At 34.8% G+C, this 22,144-nt stretch overlaps 1 protein-coding gene across 2 annotated transcripts in view; it reads left to right on the top strand.

The window, feature by feature from the left end:
* Positions 1–602: 602 nt before the first annotated feature.
* if (integrin subunit alpha inflated) overlaps positions 603–22,144 on the top strand; it is a 218,611-nt gene continuing 197,069 nt past the window's right edge. For both annotated transcript variants that reach the window (XM_089634287.1, XM_089634286.1), the window contains exon 1: positions 603–1,255. In XM_089634287.1, coding sequence (XP_089490413.1) covers positions 1,092–1,255 — 164 coding nt within the window. In that variant the 5' untranslated portion in view covers positions 603–1,091. The remainder of the gene's footprint in view (positions 1,256–22,144) is intronic.

Here is a 22,144-nt window from a genome sequence, read left to right as displayed (position 1 = left end):
TTTCGCAAATACTCAATGAAATCATTCCCTTAATCATATTAGATGGTAAGTAAAAACATTTCTTTCTGAGGCCCGTAGCCCGTATATAATTTTTTTTTCCAAAAATATGCAATTTTCAATAAAAAAAATGTTTTTTAAATGTTTCTTCACTAGAATGTAGTGAATTTTCACCAAAAATTTATACTGCGGACTTGAACGTGGTCTCAATCGATTCAGAATGAATAAAAACATAGTAAACGATACCTCACTCGATCACTGTTTGTGTGGACCCTGCAGACCTTCATTTATCGTTCCAAAAGTTTCATGAATGAAGGCATTTTTTCATTTAACAAACCATATTTTACCTGTACTATTTGTGTAATTTTATTTCGATAACGATATATTACATATATTGTAATGCATTTGAACCATTAATTGCGAAGCGCCCTGGATGTACCGTACCTCTGCAATAAGTACATATTTGTCCGCTATTTGTTTAGTATTGTACCTATAACACAGCCACGAATCCCTTTTGAAAGTGGAACTTTCAGCGACGCGATTTTCCGGCGTCTCCCCCTCCATCCCTATAAGGCGGCCGCCAGCCAGTACCGCGCGCTCCGTCTTCTGGTGCAGACGCGCTCTCAGGCAGGGGAATCTACGAACGAACGCTCCCACAATTCCCGCGAAATTATTCAAAGACGAAAACTTTTTTTATTGACTCATTTCTTTAACATTCTCAGTGAAACTAAAGAAACAACATCAAATAGTGTGCATTTTTGCAAAAGTGTTTATTTTATGACAATATTTTAAACAAACAGGTTTCTAGTGCAATTTAGGAGATCGTTTATTTCATATTTGATCGGTGTTTTAAATAAATTAAGCAGTCGGAGATAATTATTTTACGTCTAGATGTATCGCAAATAGTTTCTTTAGAAGCAGTTGCAAATCGAAATTTGACAAGATTAAAGAAGTAATATCAGATTTGCGTGTATTTTGAAGGCGCCGGTCACCGTTTATAAATACCCTCGCTCCGTGGTGAGAAGTGAGGAGACGCCCGTGCTCTTGTGTCTGGTGGGTGTGAGTGTAAATGTTAGTTTGAGCCGCCTGGAGCGATGGGCCTGCTGCTGTTGGGGGCCCTGTGCCTGCTGGGCCTAAGGGGGCCCGTGCAGGGCTTCAACCTGGACACGGAGCACTTCACGCGCCACGGGGCGCCGGGGGCGCGCCCCTCCATGTTCGGATTCGCCGTGGCGGCACACCGAGAGCGTGGACAACCCTGGTAAGACTACTTATTTTATTACTCTTCGGAAATACAATATATTTGGTAGGTACATCACATTTGAAGTCGATTTTGTGGTATAACATTTTTCGATTTCAGCTTTCGTTTTTGAGTAAATCGAATTCGAAATTGATTTTTATTTAGGTCCAATTTGGAAAAACAAATTCGGTCGCTACGGGGTTGCTATCAGGTGTTTATTGTATTTTAAAATGTTTCGAAGTGTAGACCTGACTAAAAAGTTTTATTACATTTAACTGTCCGAAAAAAAATCAAGATGCTCTGAATAATATCAATTGGTTAATTTGTTTCAAATACTCATAGATCGTTTCTCATTTCGTAACAAAGATATATGAGAGTTATCTTCTTTACATTTCCACATTTATTTTTTGATTTTATTCACAAGAAAAGTCAAAGAAAATAATTATTATTATTTTGGATCCTTGGAATTGCCGTTTGTCACAACCGGTAAACATCTCAGCGGTCAGTCGGGCGGAGGGCGGAGGGCGGAGGGCGGAGGGCGGATGTGACGGTCCGCGACCGAATTAGATGCGAAACGTAAACAGATGGGAGGCTGGAAGAGTATTTGGATGAAAACGTATTTAAAGAAACAGTGGGAAAGCGGATGCCGCTAAAAGAAAACCCCATCCTGATGGCTGCTTGGAAAATGCCTGAGTTAGTATGCTTTTACCCGTAATATGTAATCTTTACACAAATTAGTCTATAGTCTAGTTACTAGTACATTGTCCATAGGCTTACTGAGAATATAAACCGACAGTTTATATAATATAATAGCAGCGTACAGAAACAGCTTGGAGAATATTGACCTCTCAGGAGAGTCATCTTTATCTGCAACCTAATTAAGACGTCGAGAGATTTTCTAATTGAGAGCAATTATAAAGAATGCCATAGCTCTCCGGTCCAGAGAGGCTGTGAGAGACACTATACATTACATACAAATGCTTCATTCCAACGGCATTATATTCTGTACGAAACCAGAGTTGACACAAACTGTACTCACACAAGATGCGCTGCTTGCATACATCTTGTCTCAAACTTGTTATTGGACAGTGGAAATTAAGAAAAAAATCTCTTTTGAAATAAAAAAAAGAACACACTATAAAAATTTCAGACTTTAGCAACGTGTGTTGTCCTCTTTTCGCTGTAAAAAATAAGTATACACTATAATAAACTGGTTATTGGGCTTGTATTAGTTATGTAGTTCTATTAGACTGAAGAAAAAATACTTTTGAAATAACAAAAAGAACACACTGTAATATGAATATATCATTACAAGATTACTTCCTTACTCAAGCATTTGTCGCTCGCAATAGGTATACGTTTTGATTATGAGTAGGTACCTGCCATTTTTTTATTTTTACATTATGTATGCAGAAGCGAGGAAATAAAAAGACAAATAAAAACGTACGGAATGCACAAAAATAGCTCAACGCACACATTCGTATCTGCCTATTTGTTCAAAGTCAACATGCTGAACAAAAGTTAGCTAGACACTATACACGGGTTTCACCTTGAACATTTCGCAATAATAAATACAATTTTAGCATTTCTGCTAGTTATTGAAGCTACAGTATAACATTCCGTAAATGTGTAAGACATGATGTGTTGTGTTTAGTGCTAGCCATATCAAATCCTACACACAGTAATCTCGAATTTAATGTCGCGACCTTTTATGCAAGTGTTTGTTACCTGTAAGTAATATTACAATATCTGCAGAGTTATTACAGATTGATTTGAGATGTTCTATTCTATGATGTTGAAGTTTCCTGCGGGGAAATGGCGTGACGGTTACTTAATTTAACCCTAGAATATTAACCTTCGTGTAAGAAGGTTAATATTCTCGGCAAGTACCCGACAAACTTTAACCAACTATTCCTTAGCACATTCGGAGTAAAAAATATTATGGGCGCTTTGCTGTCCGGTAACATTTTTTTTTAATAAAAAATTTATTATTCATATTTTCACCACATGTCACCAATGTTTTATCCTTTGTCAAAGTTTGAAAACCCGTCTGGCAATATTTTGTTCGAGTTTCGTTGAATAATGTACGTACGTACCTACGTTGGCAGGCTTTTACAATCACAACGAAATGGCACGGCACCATTCGTCTCATTTTTAACTATTATTATTTAGTGTGTACGAAAGAGCGAGGACACTTTTTGACACACTTGCTAATAACAACTGTTGAACACGAGAAACAATGCAAATGACAGTGACGGAGTGTGGATATTTTATTTATTTTTTTGTTTTTAATTGTAAAAAAATGATACCGGACAGCAAAGCGCCGATAAAATTTTTTACTCCAAATTTGCTAAGGGATAGCTGGTTAAAGTTTGTCGGGTACTTGCCGATACACCCTGTATACATATTAAGTAGCTGAATCGCTAAGGGGTTAATAATTAGATGGTGGTGAAAGTGATAATATTTAAAATGCATATAAATCATCTTCCGGTGTTTATGACCGTAGATAAAAGACATAATGGCTTCGAAAACGTATTTGATTTGAGAACCAATAACAAAGTTGATACACATTTGTATATCCTACAAGATACAGATGAGTACTAACAGCTAACTACTTTAATAATAGTATATTTCTATCAAAATCACTTAGGAATCCTTTCAAACAAATACACGAAATCACCCCTTATTTGACATCGATTATCTGCCAATGATTATTATTGTCCTGATAGCCGAACGTTTGTCTACTAGAATACCTTTATATAAAGGTTGGGGTTTTCCTAAAGAGTGTTGTTATCAAAGGGTGTTGTTGTTCTGAGTGTGTTTACAAATAGGATCATGTTTGACCATTGACTGAGCTTTGAAAGGTGGGGCCGATCCTTACCTGTATTATAATGGAGAGATACAATATTTAACTACAATATATTGTATATATGAACCCTCGGTGAAGAGGCCGCCCCTCGAGGGCTGTAAACCATGTAATAGGTGGGATGTTACAACATTTATTGAACTAATAATAGGATAATTTGGATAGAGCGGTTTTTGTAAAAAAACATGGTTACCTGGCAGGCCACTTCAGATAAATAAAACGCACAAGAGTCCCAACTACTCCCAACCGTCCGTAGCCAGTGAGACTATGGCATCCCCAATTGAGGCGTGTTGTGAGGCTGAAAGCAATGGGGAGGGTATGGAGATGGAGAAGATGAAGATGAGGAAGCTTGGAGAAATTACGACTTTCCACTGAGGACACCACTGACCATTATAACATAATATATGGTCATAGTACATGGATGCTATTTAATAATTCTTTACTATTGATATTACGTTTATTCGAAGATTACTGATATATGTACCAGCATATTTAACTGACAAACTCACTATCACGCCGTTTCACCCCGCAGGGGTAGGCAAAGATGACGGACCGCCAAACAACACGGTCTTGTGACCAAAGACAATATAGTATATTCATAGTTGTTGGTCTTTCGGGGTACTCAAGTCAAGAGTATACACTTGGTAGGTATTACTTTGACGATGAACCCTGCAAATCTGTGCTAATCGTTTGCCTACCTCCTGTTTTATATTATGTTTTAGTTTTAATATTCTTGTTTTGTCCTGTCCTGCTGTTATTGTTATTCTAAGTTTTGTCATCATTTTGTATAAACAGTATATTTAGTGTTATAATATTAGATCTGTATTGGGTAAGGCACACTGTAGGAATAAATTTAAGAACCACTAATACTGAATTACCATTTTATTTTTTATTTTTTTATTTTTTATTTTTTTTATATAATAATATTATTATATAAAAAAAATATATAATATTATATAATAATATTATTGTATATATAAAAAAATAAAATTGAGTTCTACAAATTAAACTTAATAACAATAAATAAAAAAAAAATACCATTTTTAAGTTTGTTATACGAGTAGTTAAGCGCACTTGAAGTGAAATGACACTAAACTGCGCTATATAACTGCCATGTTATTATTATTATTATTATAAAAAGGAACAGGCAACATGCACCAAAGAAGAGGATTATTATTTAAAAATATTACAAAGACAGTGGTACCTCAATGCTTACCTGGTTAATAACTTATTTTTGGTGCAGTAATAACGTCTTCTTAGCACAGCATATGACTTAAAATAAAACAAACATAAAATAGACAAGTACTCAAATAAATAGCTAAATAAATTATATATATCCCAGATAATGCGTAAGTAAACTAAGTGAGCTGTATCACAAATAGTCAGCATTTCATTCCCATCGGAATGCATAAAGATACAAAACTTTATTACTCAAAGTTATTTCCCAACTGATCGAGCGTCCAGTCATTGCTAGTAGTTACTTTCCCCAGGACACCTGGCCAGAGTCTTGTGTCGTGAACACCTACAAAGACCCTTTCCTACTATACCCATTAGCTTATTGCTATCCCTGGGCTTCCCCGGTCCACCAAATGTACGAATGTAACCCTCCATAATTACTACCGCCTTCAATCGGGTTCATCGCCGCATTTGTTGAGATTATAAAGACCAATGGTCTTTTGGGTCTACATAAGTACTGCCCACAAAACTCTTATATGCATACCGACAACTAATGGATTCAAAAATCCTCTCGATAGGCTTCAAATAATGGCCACCCATTAAGCTGAAACTGCTTTAAATATATCGACCAATGACTATATTTTTATTATTATTAAAAGTAAGGTATTTATTTATTCATTAGTGAAATAGCTTTAGCCGTGGTTGGTGGCCAGATTCGAGTAGCCAGCCACCTTCTACTCACTCTCTCTTCTGCCTAAGAACATACCATAATTAAGGATACTATAGTCCCACTGGTTCCAGACGGTTGGGAGAAGTTGGGACTCTTGTGCCGTATTCACATAAATATAATAGATGTTTGAATGTGACAGAAGAAAAGGGTAAACATTATATTTATATGTTTGCACAGAGATGGTATGATTGTCACCAACACAGTTTATTTAATTAATTTACACTTTTTGCAATTTATTGTTTAAAATATTAAGGAATTATTTATTTATACGTAGTATAAATATGAATAAATAGTATTGTATGTATACAAACTCAATTCTTTCAAAAATAATTCAAACACATTATTGGATTAAATCATCGATACAATATTGTATTTTATGCTTTTCTCGAAAAATTCGGTTTCTATACGGACAAAATAATTTATTCATATTCATACTGCATGTGTACACAAATAATTCACTTTAATATTTTCAAGCAAACTTTCAAAAAATGTTTTTTCATAAAATAATTAAATTAGCAAAATCTATGAACGCGTAGATGAAATAATAATAATAAAAAGTTTTTTTTTTACTTATCATATTTTTGTTTGTAACTAATAGATATAATGACATCCTCGATGGGATCTCCCGTGCTGAGGATAAGGTATCGTTATGGGATTATAACGTTGGTTCCGTTAATCCTTAATCTTTTTATTGAAATATGTTTAATTGTTGACAGATTTAGCAATTCACACTTATTTTAGTTGAAACAAAACGTAACGTATCTATAAAATGTGTAAATATTGTGTTTTACGTAAATGTTAATAATTTATATAAAATGCTTCCAGACCTATTTAGTGATATAATTCTATGTCTACAGCATTATATTACTAAATTATATGTATAAACAGCCACACCGTGGGTTCTAATTTATTCATACTGAAAGTTCAAATCTTCAATCATTAATAAGGAACTTCAGTCCATTTTCCTTTTTTTAGTAATGACCTTCTATCTTAAATACCAGTATTTTTTATCAATAATGACCTTCTATCTTAATTACCAGTATTTATTTTTAAATTTTTTCTTTATCAGCGGTTTTTGGTTATTAAAATTATTGCGTATGTTAAGACCACCAAGCCCGTGTTGTGGTGGTTGATTGTATATTATTTTTTTATCAATAGTGAGCATCTATCTTAAATACCAGTATATTTTTTGTTAATAATGACCTTCCATCTTAAATACCAGTAGATATATTTTTTGTCAATAATGACCTTCCATCTTAAATACCAGTATATTTTTTGTCAATAATGACTTTCCATCTTAAATATCAGTAGATATATTTTTTGTCAATAATGACCTTCCATCTTAAATACCAGTATATTTTTTGTCAATAATGACTTTCCATCTTAAATATCAGTAGATATATTTTTTGTCAATAATGACCTTCCATCTTAAATACCAGTATATTTTTTGTCAATAATGACTTTCCATCTTAAATATCAGTAGATATATTTTTTGTCAATAATGACTTTCCATCTTAAATATCAGTAGATATATTTTTTGTCAATAATGACCTTCCATTTTAAATACCAGTATATTTTTTGTCAATAATGACTTTCCATCTTAAATATCAGTAGATATATTTTTTGTCAATAATGACCTTCCATCTTAAATACCAGTATATTTTTTGTCAATAATGACTTTCCATCTTAAATATCAGTAGATATATTTTTTGTCAATAATGACCTTCCATCTTAAATACCAGTATATTTTTTGTCAATAATGACTTTCCATTTTAAATATCAGTAGATATATTTTTTGTCAATAATGACCTTCCATCTTAAATACCAGTATATTTTTTGTCAAAATATTTTTAATTTTTCGGGTCTCCCAAAATCGCATAAAATCTATGGACGTGAAGTGTGACGTCACCAGTCTCAAAAACCTAAGTTTTCTTTATAAATTCTGCGTATAATAAAATTTATATGTTCAGAATCAGCGTTTATTGATCTAAATGAATATATTTTTCCATTGAGTTCCTTATTAAGCTGCACAATAGTGCTTAGAATGAGTTACAAAGAGAAATAAAGTATCTAGTAGGTACGGACAGAAGTTCCAGGTGTTGGAGGGAATACCTGTAATAATAATTATAGTAATTTTACGTTAGGAAATGAATCACTCCGCGGTGTTTTAATTTCACGTTCCGGAGAACATCAAGTACAAGTATCAGGGTAACCTGGAGAGAAGGAAATGCGAGGGCCAATAGCGTGTTCGCTTTACCTGCGGGGGGCTCTACTGGAAATGTTTTAATTAATAACTTGCTCGCATGTCCGGACACATTTACGCCAACGTAAATCAAATAACGTCACATTAAGTTTAGTGGGACGTTTCAGCACATTTGAATGTTGCAACTCATCAAAAAGGGAGTGACTTATTATTTACATTAAATTATAACATATATGTATTGTAATTTCGCAATTAAATGTGGACAGAGTGGGGAAGGATATTTCAAGGAAAACAAGCCCATTTGTGCATTCGTTACGTCAATTTTGTATGGATTCTGAATTAAATGATAAACTTGACACAAATACTGCATTACGATTTTTCCTTTGTTGATACCTGCAGCTTAATTCTGTAAACAACAAAGAAAATTATTAAAATAAATATAGTTTAAAACGAAATTAGTGAAAACTGTGGTTTATTGATATAGCAGGTTGTTTGTAGATTTAGATTTGTGTTGTGTACAAATTGTGTTATAGAAAATGTTGAGCTAAACAACGAACAACGAGGGTAGTTTTCAACTCCATTATAATATTATACGATTTTCGGAATTTTTGGATTTCACTCTGAATTATTTTATTATTCTTAGTTCATATTGTAGTTCAATATAACAAGATTTATTTATTTTATAGAAAAATCTCATTGAATGATACATTTTGGGATATAGGGATGCCTCTGTGTTATGGCGGGTGAAGTTTACAGATTGAAGATATTAATAATATTCATAATAGTTAGTAAATTAAATGATACAATTCCGATTCTATGTTAATAAAGTTAATATTTTATGTGATAAATAATTAATTAAACATTGACAAGTGCTATTTTTATATGAATTAAGTAAATTGAGGAATGTGAGAGAAGTGTGGAGGGAGATTAGGGGGTTAAAGTGTATTAAAAAGACTTTTGGGCTGTACTATACCCATTTGTCTCAATTATTAAAACATTTGTCCAGGAGCGTATACAAATATCGGGCCACCCATTTCATGTACAGCTTACATAATACTTGTGTATGTACATATTTAATATGTAGAAGGCTTCTCTCATCGAATCTTACACTTCCGTAGAGTTCAGTTAGAGGTTCTACATTTACTGGCTCTACTCACGAAACTAATTTGTAACGAATGAGAAACGTGGAATTGACTTTATTTTTATTATTATGATTGTCAACGTAACATTATAAAAAGATTGTTAGAGATTATTAAAATGCATGGATACGAAACGAAGATAGTGGATTTATATAGATACTCAGATGTACTTGTGATCAATTATTTGCAATCGAAAGTTTTGCGACGAGAATCTCCAAACGAACGTAAGTAAAGCTACCACTTGAACGATACAAATTAAAAACATGAAGATAATCGTCGATGTTAATATATATCTTCTACAATGATTTTAGATTGTTAAACTCCCTCAAACAATATAAACGTGGACCAGAAACACAAAGCATTCGACAACAAGACTAAGGACCGGTTGTTTCGGAAAATTTGAACAATTCATCAAATTTCAACGTTAATTTGAGAGTTCTGTGAAAGTCCTATTCAAGTTCTGATATTATATAATTATAGACTAGTTGCTTGACAGAACTGAAATAATAACAGAACTAGAAAATATCTTTTACAGAACTCGCAAATTAACGTTGAAATTTGAAGAATTCTTCAAATACTCCGAAACAACCCGTCCTAAGGACGGGTTGTTTCGGAGTATTTGAACAATTCATCAAATTTCAACGTTCATTTTCAAGTTCTGTGAATGATTTTTTCAAGTTCTGTTTTTATTTCAGTTTTGTCAAGCAACTAGCCTATAATGATATAATAACAGAACTTGAATTGGACTTTCACAGATCCCAGAAATGAACGTTGAAATTTGATGAATTGTTCAAATACTTCGAAACAACCCGTCCTAAGAGGCTTACATTCAATAATACTCAAATTATATAAGATTAATTATTAATTATATAAGACAAATTAAACCATGTGTTGCTCTGAAATACAAAGAAACGACATTTACAGTTTATTTGTCGATTTTTTCATATTAAACAAATTAAATATTTCAATCACTCAAATGTCAGCCACATAGCGGTTAAATAATAATGCTGTTTAATGTGTAACTAAGACAACACATCAATGACATTTGAAAAGCGTATAAAATAAAATTAAAATTCATAATTCAAACACAAAGGAATCCTAGGCATTTCTAGGTAGGTACTTATTAGTACTTATTCCTTTACATATTATTATTGTAGTTTGATAATACTCTCGCGCAGTTACACAGCAGAACCTGTTTATAAATAAATTAAATAAAATTTCTTTTGAATATAAAAGAAAAAAAACAGGTTGAAGTGTATTTATTTATTTGCGTTATGCTTTATACATTCCTATTTGACAGTGTTAGGAATTTTTAAAATCATTGACCAATAAAATGACGATATTCGAAATTTAAGACAAAATAAAATAAAATACAAAACAATATAATAATACAAGCAGTTCTGATAAAGTACAACTACAGATATAATTTTTTTTTTTTAATTTTAGATTAACATTTAAATATGGCGTGGGTATAAATAATAACAATGAGAGAAGGTGATGTTATTCTCTTATTCATTATTCTGTTCAAACTGTTGTTGTTGTAGGTTTTATTTTTAAATTTTGATGTTATTTGGTAATTTATACTTATTTTATTCAATTCAAATGTTGTCGTTTTTTTATTATTTATTTTGACGTTATTCTGTTATTCATACTTATTTTATTCAATTCAAATTGTTGATACTGTTTTTTTTTTTTTAATTTTATTCTCTTATTCATACTTATTTTATTCAATTCAAACTGAAAGGAAAACAGAAAGAAAAACATAAGGAATGTGATGAAAAAAGTTTTGTGACAAATTCCATCGAATGTTATTATGCCGAAAGTCAACATTTTGACTGCCGGTCGAAACTCCCGAGAAATTTAAAGATTCTCCAGTGCCAGCATCTAACTATATATTCTTACATCTCGCAATCGCCAAATCTACAACACATTAATAAAAAAAGATGGTTAGCTCGTTTAAAGTGTTTAATTTAAATACTTTATCGCTTCGATATTTTGTATTATAAAACACACGTCTGTAGTGTGTGTCTGTACCTCCAACAGGTGTAATAAATAAAGTTAATTACACTGGTTCCTCTCACCAAAATACATATATCAACTATTGTGAACCTATAATTTAAACACACAAGTTACATTAAACAGTATTTGTGTATAAGTGAAGCTGTTGTTGATGCATGGCATGGATTAGAGGCATGGCACGATACAGCCGAGCTAAGATGGAGTCGGAATAATAGACGAGTTTATAATGTTTCTTTTTTCATGCGAAATTTGGCATCCTCTGCCTACCCCTGTGGCACATGTCAAATGAAGTAATATTAATGATTAAATTAAAATAAAAAACTATAGCAGACTTAAGGTCATGCGATGACCAGTGTTTTTTGATATAGTGTCCTATGCGTGCAGTTTTATCTTTTATAAGCATAAACTTTTTAATATAAGTGTGTTTGTCGGAAGTGACTTGCCAGGTAAGTATGTTTTGGTATCTTTTCTAAACAACAAATGTAGATCCTAGGAAATAAATTGTACAGCGCCCTTGAGGTGATTTTTCACAAAAACGGCGCTCTACAAATTATCCAATTATTATTATTATTATATCCTTACGATCGTATTTCCACACCATCATCCCCTTACGATCGTATTTTTGCACAATCATCCCCTTACGATCGTATTTTCACACAATCATCTCCTTACGATTGTATTTCCACACAATCATCCCCTTACGATCGTATTTTCACACAATCATCTCCTTACGATTGTATTTCCACACAATCATCCCCTTACGATCGTATTTTCACACAATCATCTCCTTACGATCGCATTTTCACACAATCATCTCTTTACGATCGTATTTCCACACAATCATCTTCTTGCGATCGTATTTCCACACAATCATCTCCTTACGATCGTATTTTCACACAATCATCTCCTTACGATCGTATTTTCACACAATCATCTCCTTACGTTCGTATTTTCACATAATCAAATCCATAAATTCAAAAATGTTTCACGTTCACAGTTCGCGATAATTTCGTATTTAAACCTAATTAGAATTTTGAAGATAAAAATATCAACATGCAAAATAAATAGCTTTTTTCCTCTCATTTTCTAACAAATGAAAGTAATATCAATAGCAATGGAGGACAGAATAGCAACGGTAAAATAATGCAATGTGCAGAGTTTTACAAAGTGTGTTTTTCTCCAAGCCTATACACTAGAAAGTGGTGTATGTACATCACCCGTGAGATTTTTTTTTTACTTAAACGGCGCTATATAAACTATCCAATTATTATTATTAATAACAATTCCAGAGATAAGAGACAGAGGTATGTTGTGGTCGTGTCCGAATCCGCGAATTATATTTCCAACACTATTAGTTTAACTTTGACTATAAAACTTTATTCCATATTCAGGCTTATATTAAACGTGTTGTTACAATAGGTTTGATTATCAAGTGTATGTTCTAATTTCACAAATCTCTTTATATCTTCTCGACTTCGAAAGAAACCTTTTCTGTATATACTCGACTAGTGTTTAGACCTTTTTCATATGCATATTCAATTTATTCATTCTTTGACAGTTTATAAGACACCTTTTTACAGCCCGCAACTAAAATCAATATTAATTTAAATACAAGTTTTCATTTTACAACGCCTCATTTTATCTACGAGAGTGGTTAATTGTTTTTATGGTAATTTACCCATTTTAAATTTCTGGTTTCTATCTATGTAAAGCGCTATTGAAGTTATAAAAATAAGAATGATTGGATTATTTGTATAGCGCCGTTTTCGTGGGAAAATCACCTCAAGGGCGCTTAGCAACTTAATTTATTCCTATCACTTAGACTTATAACTAATTACTTTTGGCTTATAACTAAGTTTCATAACTAGATACTTAGTGGTTTATAACTAAGATATGTCGAGTGATTTACAACTAAGACTTTTAACTAATGACTTAAAACTATATATAATATAATATTTATGACCGAGTTGGGTATTTACACAATACCGCTATATTACGACTTACAACTACGGCTTAAACTAGAGATTTACGACTAACATACATATTTACGTTTACACTTATAGATTGACATGATTTCTGCCAGTGGTGTCAGTGGTAAGGTATAAAATATTACAAAAATAGTTTACGCGTAATAAATGGTTATTCCATTAAAGTGGGTAGTCAAGGAGAAAAATCCCCTGGACTGAGCAATGAAATACTTCTGAGAGATAAAAAAAAGGTCATTATTCTGGATACGACAAGTTGAAAAGGTGAGTCTTTTGTTTTGATCTGAACTCAGATTAGCTGTCGATCTTTCGCAAATGTGAAGGGAGTTTGTTCCAAGTTGTTGGGCCTGCTACTGCAAAAGCTGGGTCTCCGAAATTGGTATTGGGATTGCGCATAGGTATAGTGTCTGCCTATAGCTGTTGAAGATGCTGATCGAAGGGTAGCTTGCCTAACATTAATCGTTTGTTTGGAATGCACAGTTCTGACAAGTAGGGTGGCGCCATGTCATGTGCGGATTTGAAAACCATCCAGCAGAGTTTGAATTGGATTCTCTCAGGGCACTTAAGCCAATGAAGGTTCCGCAGATGTTGTGAGATGTGGAAATATTTGCAAACACCGGTTATCAGCCTTGCTGCAGCATTGAAAACTGACTGAAGTGTGAAGTAATATAATACATATTAGTATAAGAAGCTTTCCCCTGGCCTCTCCTGGCCTATAGGCAATCACGAGAACACAAGTCTTCACATTATGCGAATTCCCCTTTGCATTCTTAGAATTCTTCTGAAGTTAAATACCATCTCAAAATGTGTTTCCCAAAACAACAAAGTTGTTGAATTCATCTCCGTGACTCGAGAGCAGATGCTGCAGCCGGCTTGTAAAGTAAAAGAGCCGGGACAGCAGGTAGTGGTCCATTGACTAAGTTCCACACGTGTCGAGCACGTGGCAGACGTAGTAGCTAGGTCTGCCCACCGCCGGACACACGTGTGGACGAGTAGCGAGAGGGATGTGAATGGATGCCTGGGAGGCTGTAAAACCCACAACACGTGGGACTTGCGATGAGTGTGGACTTACTGACTTACGTGTTGTTTTATCTTCAGCTGTATTTGGTAGTTTTTTCTTCTTTATCTCTGCTGATCGCACTTGCATTGAGGAGATATGCATTGCTATTAATATATTAAATAATTTAGAAGAATGCGGTAAATATACATATAGATCTGAAGTAATTGATTCTGACTCCTAAAAGTCCTAAAATTCTAGGACGGGTTGTTTTACAGAACTTGAACAATTCATCAAATTTCAAAGATAAAATTCAAGTTCTGTGAAAGTTATATGTAAGCTCTGTTACGAGTATTATTTCGTTATGGGACGGTTGTTTAAAAGTGCTTGGATGATAACAGAACTTGAATCGGATTTTCTCAAAACTTGAATGTTAACTTTTAACCAAACTAAAAATCGCTTTGGCTAGATGCTAACATTTTATATGGCATTTTTAGTAAAATTCTTACATAAAGCTGAACTTATGCTGACATTTTTATTCATCTGCCTCGCGCCACGCAATTTTGATGGCGTCGGCATTCTTTTTGTGCATTCTATCCAAAACGAAAATACAAGCATGACTGCATTACTAAAAATACGGACCTTGTAACGTTAAACTAAAAACTCGTAGAAATGCTCAGTGAGTTTTTTTAATCATCCGTTCGCATTGATGACGTCTCCCAGCAGCTGCACCTGTGACTGTAGTCTCCGCTGGTACATGCATCGAGGTTGTAATAAGAATTGCACAATTGCAACCGATGCAGTTGACCACGGATACCATTTTGGAAGTTCTGCAGCTTCTGTTGCAAATACAGACCTCCACCACTTAAACCAAATGACATATCACAATAAAGCAGTCATAGTAATAATAATAATACCAGTTTGTATGGCTCCATTTCGACGTTAAAGGGAGCTATTACGTCGAAAATAACTTTGAACCCTACTCTATATTACCTAATTAATTATTCAAAGGCAAAAAAATTACTTTAAAATCTACTCTGACCCCATGAAAAAAATCAGCATAAATTTCTAAGATTATGTGTTAACTATAAACTCGGTCTACCAATAGAAACTTACTTAGAAATTACAACTACTTGATGAAAGAATAACAATTAATAAGAAAACTTGTTTCCGATTTGTGTTTTTAAATATCAATAGAATTATAGACAGCCCTGATTTGTTGAGCTTATCACCTTCAACGTACTAACTAGAAATACTCGGTCGAAAATTCTTTTTAATTGCAACAACAATATCAGGACTGAGTTATTCAGTTATTCGCTTGTACCTAGATTGCATGCAGTTGGCAATCAAAATGTGTGGAAGTTGTAGATTTTTTCGACTGTGAGGAAGTGAGGAATATAGTTACAATAACATACATCAATAATAATAATAATTAAGGTTAGCATAATATTATTCTTCTGCATGGGTCCTATAATTTTAATACCAAATTTTACTTAACTACATCCTCTAAATTAGAATGTTTAATATCACATGTTTGTAAAAGCTCGTATGGGCGTATAATATATATATAAATAAACATTACATTGATAAAAAAAACAAAACCCGGTCGAGAAGCAGCTAACCGGTCTAAAAGGCATATCAAAACCCAGTCGAGTAGTAGCTAACCGGTCTAAAAGGAATATCAAAACCCAGTCGAGTAGTAGCAAACCGGTCTAAAAGGAATATCAAAACCCAGTCGAGTAGTAGCTAACCGGTCTAAAAGGAATATCAAAACCCGGTCGAGTAGTAGCTAACCGGTCTAAAAGGCATATCAAAACCCAGTCGAGTAGTAGCTAACCGGTCTAAAAGGAATATCAAAACCCGGTCGAGTAGTAGCTAACCGGTCTAAAAGGCATATCAAAACCCAGTCGAGTAGTAGCTAACCGGTCTAAAAGGAATATCAAAACCCAATCGAGTAGTAGCTAACCGGTCTAAAAGGAATATCAAAACCCAGTCGAGTAGTAGCTAACCGGTCTAAAAGGAATATCAAAACCCAGTCGAGTAGTAGCTAACCGGTCTAAAAGGAATATCAAAACCCGGTCGATAAGTAGCTAACCGGTCTAAAAGGCATATCAAAACCCAGTCAGTAGTACCTAACCGGTCTAAAAGGAATATCAAAACCCGGTCGAGTAGTAGCTAACCGGTCTAAAAGGAATATCAAAACCCGGTCGACAAGTAGCTAACCGGTCTAAAAGGCATATCAAAACTCAGTCGAGAAGTAGCTAACTGGTCTAAAAGGCATATCAAAACCCGGTCGAGAAGTAGCTAACCGGTCTAAAAGGCATATCAAAACCCGGTCGAGAAGTAGCTAACCGGTCTAAAAGGCATATCAAAACCCAGTCGAGAAGTAGCTAACCGGTCTAAAAGGCATACCGTAATGTGGGTTGACTTTGGCCCAAAATATCATCCGATTGCAAAGAACATTCAATAAAATCCAACTTGCTTAAGAGAGCGCTTTGAATTTTTGAATTATGATAGAAATAGAGTTAATGAACTGTTTTAAATAAATTTAAAAATTTTTAGTATAATTTTAACCAAAAAAAAAGAAGAAGTTTGGGCCAAAGTTTCCCATTCTGAGAGGATTCTTTGGCCCAATTTTTTTTGAAGGCTGTATTATTGATTTTCATAATGGGCTAAAGTAAACGCAGCAATCACTGTGATCATTCTTAATGCTTACATAAAATGTCAACATTTAACAATATTAAATTTACATAGGATACTCGGAAAAAAAAATTATAAAAAAAACAATGAATTATTTTAAAGAAATTTTATTAATTATGAAACAATTGGTATACAATTATGTTTTTTAAATTAAATTACTTATTTCAGTAATTTGTGGGTATACAGTGGTGAAAATTACAACTAAATTTCCCAATATTTTAATATTTCTGGAACTTGAAAGAATTCTCTTTTGGAACGACACTTCTCGGGGGGGTTAATTTTTTGCACAATTTCAACCCAGGAATACAAAATTGCATCTTGCTTGTCAGGCCATTTCCAGCTTTTTAATGTCTTTTGCATAGAGCTAACAATCGCAATTTTGGGGATAGAGCTTTTGCATAGAGCTAACAATCGCAATTTTGGGGATAAAAGAACGAATGACAACGGGAACAGAATGCTTGAAGTATGTTTAGAGTGGAACCTGTTTGTGTCGAATACTTTCTTCGATCATAAAGGTATCCACCAATATACGTGGGAAAGAGGAAATGAGAGGTCAATTATTGATTTTGTAGTAATTGACTCTAGGTTGAGAGCTGTTACCGAGGACACAAGAGTTTTCAGAGGGGCTGAGGTCGAAACTGACCACTTTCTTGTAGTGTCGAGAGTAAACCTCTTTCGCGGTTGGCGCTCTAAAGTGAAAACGGTACCAGCTCCGACAAGAGTCAAAATAGAAAAACTGCAAAACGATAATGTGAGAAGTAAGTATGTGAATTGTGCAGAGATAAGATTGAATGCGAAGGAAATGGATGGTCTAAGCATAGACGAAACATGGAACCACATAAAAGTGTGTCTTTGTGAATCTGCTAGGGAGGTTTGTGGAATAAGTACGCAAGGTAGGAAGAAAGGTGATGCATGGTGGGATGATGAGATTAAAGCACTGGTCTCAGAAAAGAAGAAAGCATGGTTGTGTCTGATTGCGGCTGGCAGTGCTTCCAGCGAAGAGAAGTATCGAGCGAAAGAAGTATATAAGGAATGTAAGAAAAAAGTAAGAGTTGGAGTGAAAGAACGAAAGAAACGCCTGGAAGAGGAAGAAGGAATGAAAATGACAAACCATTTCCAAGAAAACATTAAGTTGTTTTGGAAAGAAGTCAAAAGGTCCCGGAGTGGCCCAGAAAACGGAAGCATGAAAGTGATAAAATCAAAAGATGGAAAAATGTTGACGAATGAGGAAAAAATAAAAGAGAGATGGATGAATTATTTCGAGGAAGTCTTCGAAAGCGAAGTGAATGACAGTGATTCCAGTGGCGAATCAGATATGAATGACGATGGAGTGAATGTTACCGAAATTAGCATGGATGAGATAGAAAGCTCGATTAAATGTATGAAGAATGGTAAGGCTGTTGGGTTTGACAATATTGCTGCTGAATATTTTAAAGGAGGTAGCCGTGTAATTCTCACATGGTTGTGCAATCTTTTTAACCAATGTTTAAAGGAAGGTTACACGCCTTTAGATTGGAGAAGGGCTGTGATCATGCCATTATACAAAGGTAAAGGGTCACGTATGGAATGTGGGAATCATAGGGCTATTAGCCTGCTTAGTTCAGTTGGCAAGCTGTATGGTAGAATTTTGATTGAAAGAGTAAGAAAGGAAACAAAGGATAAAATATGGGATGTGCAAGGTGCTTTCATGAGTGGAAGGGGGTGCATGGACCAGATATTCTCATTGCGTATGCTCACTGAGAAGTTTCTGGCAAAAAACCAGAAACTTTTCTGTGCCTTTGTAGATTTACAAAAAGCATACGACCGAGTCGACAGGAAAAAGCTATGGAAGGTGTTGTCCAAGTATGGAGTGAATACGAATCTGATTCAGGCAATTGCGTCTCTGTATGAGGGAAGCGTTGCATGTGTTAGGGTAAACGGTGGTTTTACGGGGTGGTTTGATATCACAAAAGGTGTTAAACAAGGCTGCGTAATGTCACCGTGGTTATTCAATCTATACATGGATAATTGTATGCAAGAATTGAAAGAGGTGGGATTGGGCGCGAATTTGAATAATTTGAAAGTATGTTGCCTGTTGTATGCTGATGATGCGGTGCTGATTGCTAATAGTATAGATGATCTACAGTCTCTCGTGTCTAGGATGAACGAAGTATGCATGAAGAATGAGTTAATGATGAATGTAAGTAAGTCTAAAGTAATGGTGTTTGAAAGAGAGAGTACGAAAACAGTGTGCAATATAATTGTGAATGGGGAATACTTGGAGCAGGTGGATGAGTTTGTATATTTAGGAAGTATGTTTACGAGAGATGGGAAGGCTGACAGAGATATCGAAAGAAGGGTAAATGCAGGTAATTCCGTTAATGGAGGACTAAACGCCGTAGGCGCTAACAAAAAATTGTCCAAAGAAGCGAAGTTAGCAGTCCACAACGGAGTGCTGGTACCTACCTTGATGTATGGAAGTGAGGCATGGAACTGGCAAAGAAAGGATGAAAGTAGATTAAATGCTGTTGAAATGAGATCCCTGAGGCGTATGTGTGGTAAAACCATGTTTGATCGTGTGAGGAATGTGGAGATCCGCAAAGAGTGCAAGGCTGATGTAAGCGTAATGAGTAAGATTAAGAAAGGGACGCTTAGATGGTTTGGGCATGTAGAGCGAATGAGCGAAGATAGGAGTGTAAGGAGGATATATGATGCAAATGTGAATGGTAGCAGAAGTCGGGGACGCCCGAGGAAGACATGGCACGATCAAGTGAATCAGATACTCGAGTCGGGCCATGTCAAGAGTCAGAATAATAGAAGAGTATGTATGAGAAGATGTATGAATGTGAATGAGGCAAGGAGTGTGTGCCAAGACCGAGTTGTTTGGCGGTCCGTCCTCTCTGCCTACCCCTGCGGGGAAACGGCGTGATGGTTAGTTAGTTAGTTAGTTAGTCTAACAATCGCACCATTCTTTCGTATTTCCAAAATCTTGCCCGGAAAATAGGCGCCTTCGTACACAAATATTACAAAGTCGCCTACTTCATAGGGTGATTTGTTTGATGCTACCATGGCAGCTGACGTCAACGCTTGAGGATGACTTCCTTCGCCATCCAGTTCTTCGTCAGAAAATTGTAACGGGCCGTCGGAATCATTTGAATCATGCAATGAATAGTTGTTGTCGTCCGATTCAGATGAAGAGGTACTTAATATCCCGGTAGCAATTCGTTTGGGGGCGAGTTGAATTTGGACGGGATTATTAACATCAGAAATCGAAATACTCTTTCCAGCTTCAACATTAATCTTCTTTTTTCGTGGCATTCTTTTATTATCAGATGTACTTACTCTTTTTGACTGCAAGTGCTCAAGTAACACTGAATCAAATGGTAAATTTTGGTTAGTATTTGGCAAGCGCTCTAATAATATATCTACGTCAACAGGTACTACGCCACATTTTTTGAACCCAGCTCGTAAATTTTCAGCTTTAGATGGCTCAATAGATTCCATCAACTGTTTTAGTAAGCCTGGAAAATGTCGTTTTGGGAGGGTTGATTCGGAATTGCCATTAGGAGCAGAGGCGGCTCTAGGGATTCAGTCGTGGTAGGTCATTTGAAAAAAATGTGTGACTAATCTTTATTTGATATTGTGAAAAATGCCCATATATTATTAACTATATCAATTTGTTATAGAGTTTTAGAGTCGCGGACTCTAAATAAATATTATGTTAATATAATAAATTGGAAATAAATACACAATCCATGTACTTACGGCAAATTATTTTTAAGATATTAAGTTTTAATGTAGTTGTCCACAACATTAAAATAAATAAAATCAGTGTTTGATTCTATTTGACAATGATTTTTGACGTTTTTTGTTTTGTTTCATTCTAAATCGATAACAACATAAATAATTATTCTAATCCTTTCCCGAACTATGCAATTGAAAAACAACCATTGTTCCACACACTACAAGCGTGTAAAATGAAAAAACGACATTTGTTTATGTCACCATCTCTGTAAAACATATAATATTCACCGTGTTGTCTCCCCCACGGTCATGACCTAAGCGTCCCTAAACTTTCTTCGGAAGCTAATTTTTACTTCGACGAAAAATATAGTGCCATCTCGTTTATTCTATGGCGCGCGTAGGGACAGAAGATGCCAAATTGGACATTCTTTAAATTGACCCAGCGAATCGTGTGGACTTGTGAATGAAAGCTTCTATTAGAGACAACAGATGTCACTGCTAGTCACTCGCCGCCGCCGCTGTTTCGCGTTACATTTTAAATGTTTTGATGCACATAATTGATTATTATATTTATTATTGTTGTCTTATAATTTTGGGGGGTCAAACACCAATTGACCTAAGGGAAGAACCGCCACTGATTAGGAGACTCTTTCCATTCAGAAAGGAGTTTTCGCCAGTTGCCTTTTAGCGGTCGAAAAAAGGCAACATCCAGAGGTTGAGTGAGATGCGTTGAATGGGGTGGAAGGCACACAAACGATATCTCATTTTCGTGGCAGAGCTTAAGTATGTGCTCGTTAATGTGACTGCTTAAATTATCGCAAATGATTACCTTTTTACCGTGTTGCTTTTTCAGATGCGGTAAAAATAGGGAAATAAACCAATCTTCAAAAATTGCCGCATCGAACCACCCAGATTTAGACCTATTGTAGCGGCAACCTGGTGGTCCATTTTCAGTCCACAAATCCCAAAGACAGTCGGATTTATATACTATGTATGGCGGCAATAGTTCTCCATCAGCATTACCACAAAACATTAAAGAAGTTGATGTTTTTGTAGTGTTGCAAATTCTTTCAGGATATTTGCTGCCTTTCTTGATAAGCACCCTCTTCTTACCTGGATCGTCGGTGAGGTTGGTCTCATCGAAGTTCCATATGTTACTTGGTGGGATATCCTTAAGCACTTTCGATAAGTTAGCCACATAACTTTTTATGGTATTTTCATCGGTGCTTGCTCTCTTTTGCGATATATTGCTCGCAAATCGTAACGTTAACCTCGGATGACGTTTCAAAAATGAGCGAATCCACTCACACCCGGGCATATTATTCTTAAACTTTCTAACTTTCCTTCCCTGCCGTTCTAAATATAGCTTAAT

This window comes from Hesperophylax consimilis, chromosome 8 (assembly GCF_061612785.1).
Source record: "Hesperophylax consimilis isolate HC1 chromosome 8, BYU_Hcon_1.0, whole genome shotgun sequence".
Lineage (NCBI taxonomy): Eukaryota > Metazoa > Arthropoda > Insecta > Trichoptera > Limnephilidae > Hesperophylax > Hesperophylax consimilis.
This window is presented reverse-complemented; position numbering and strand designations above follow the sequence as displayed.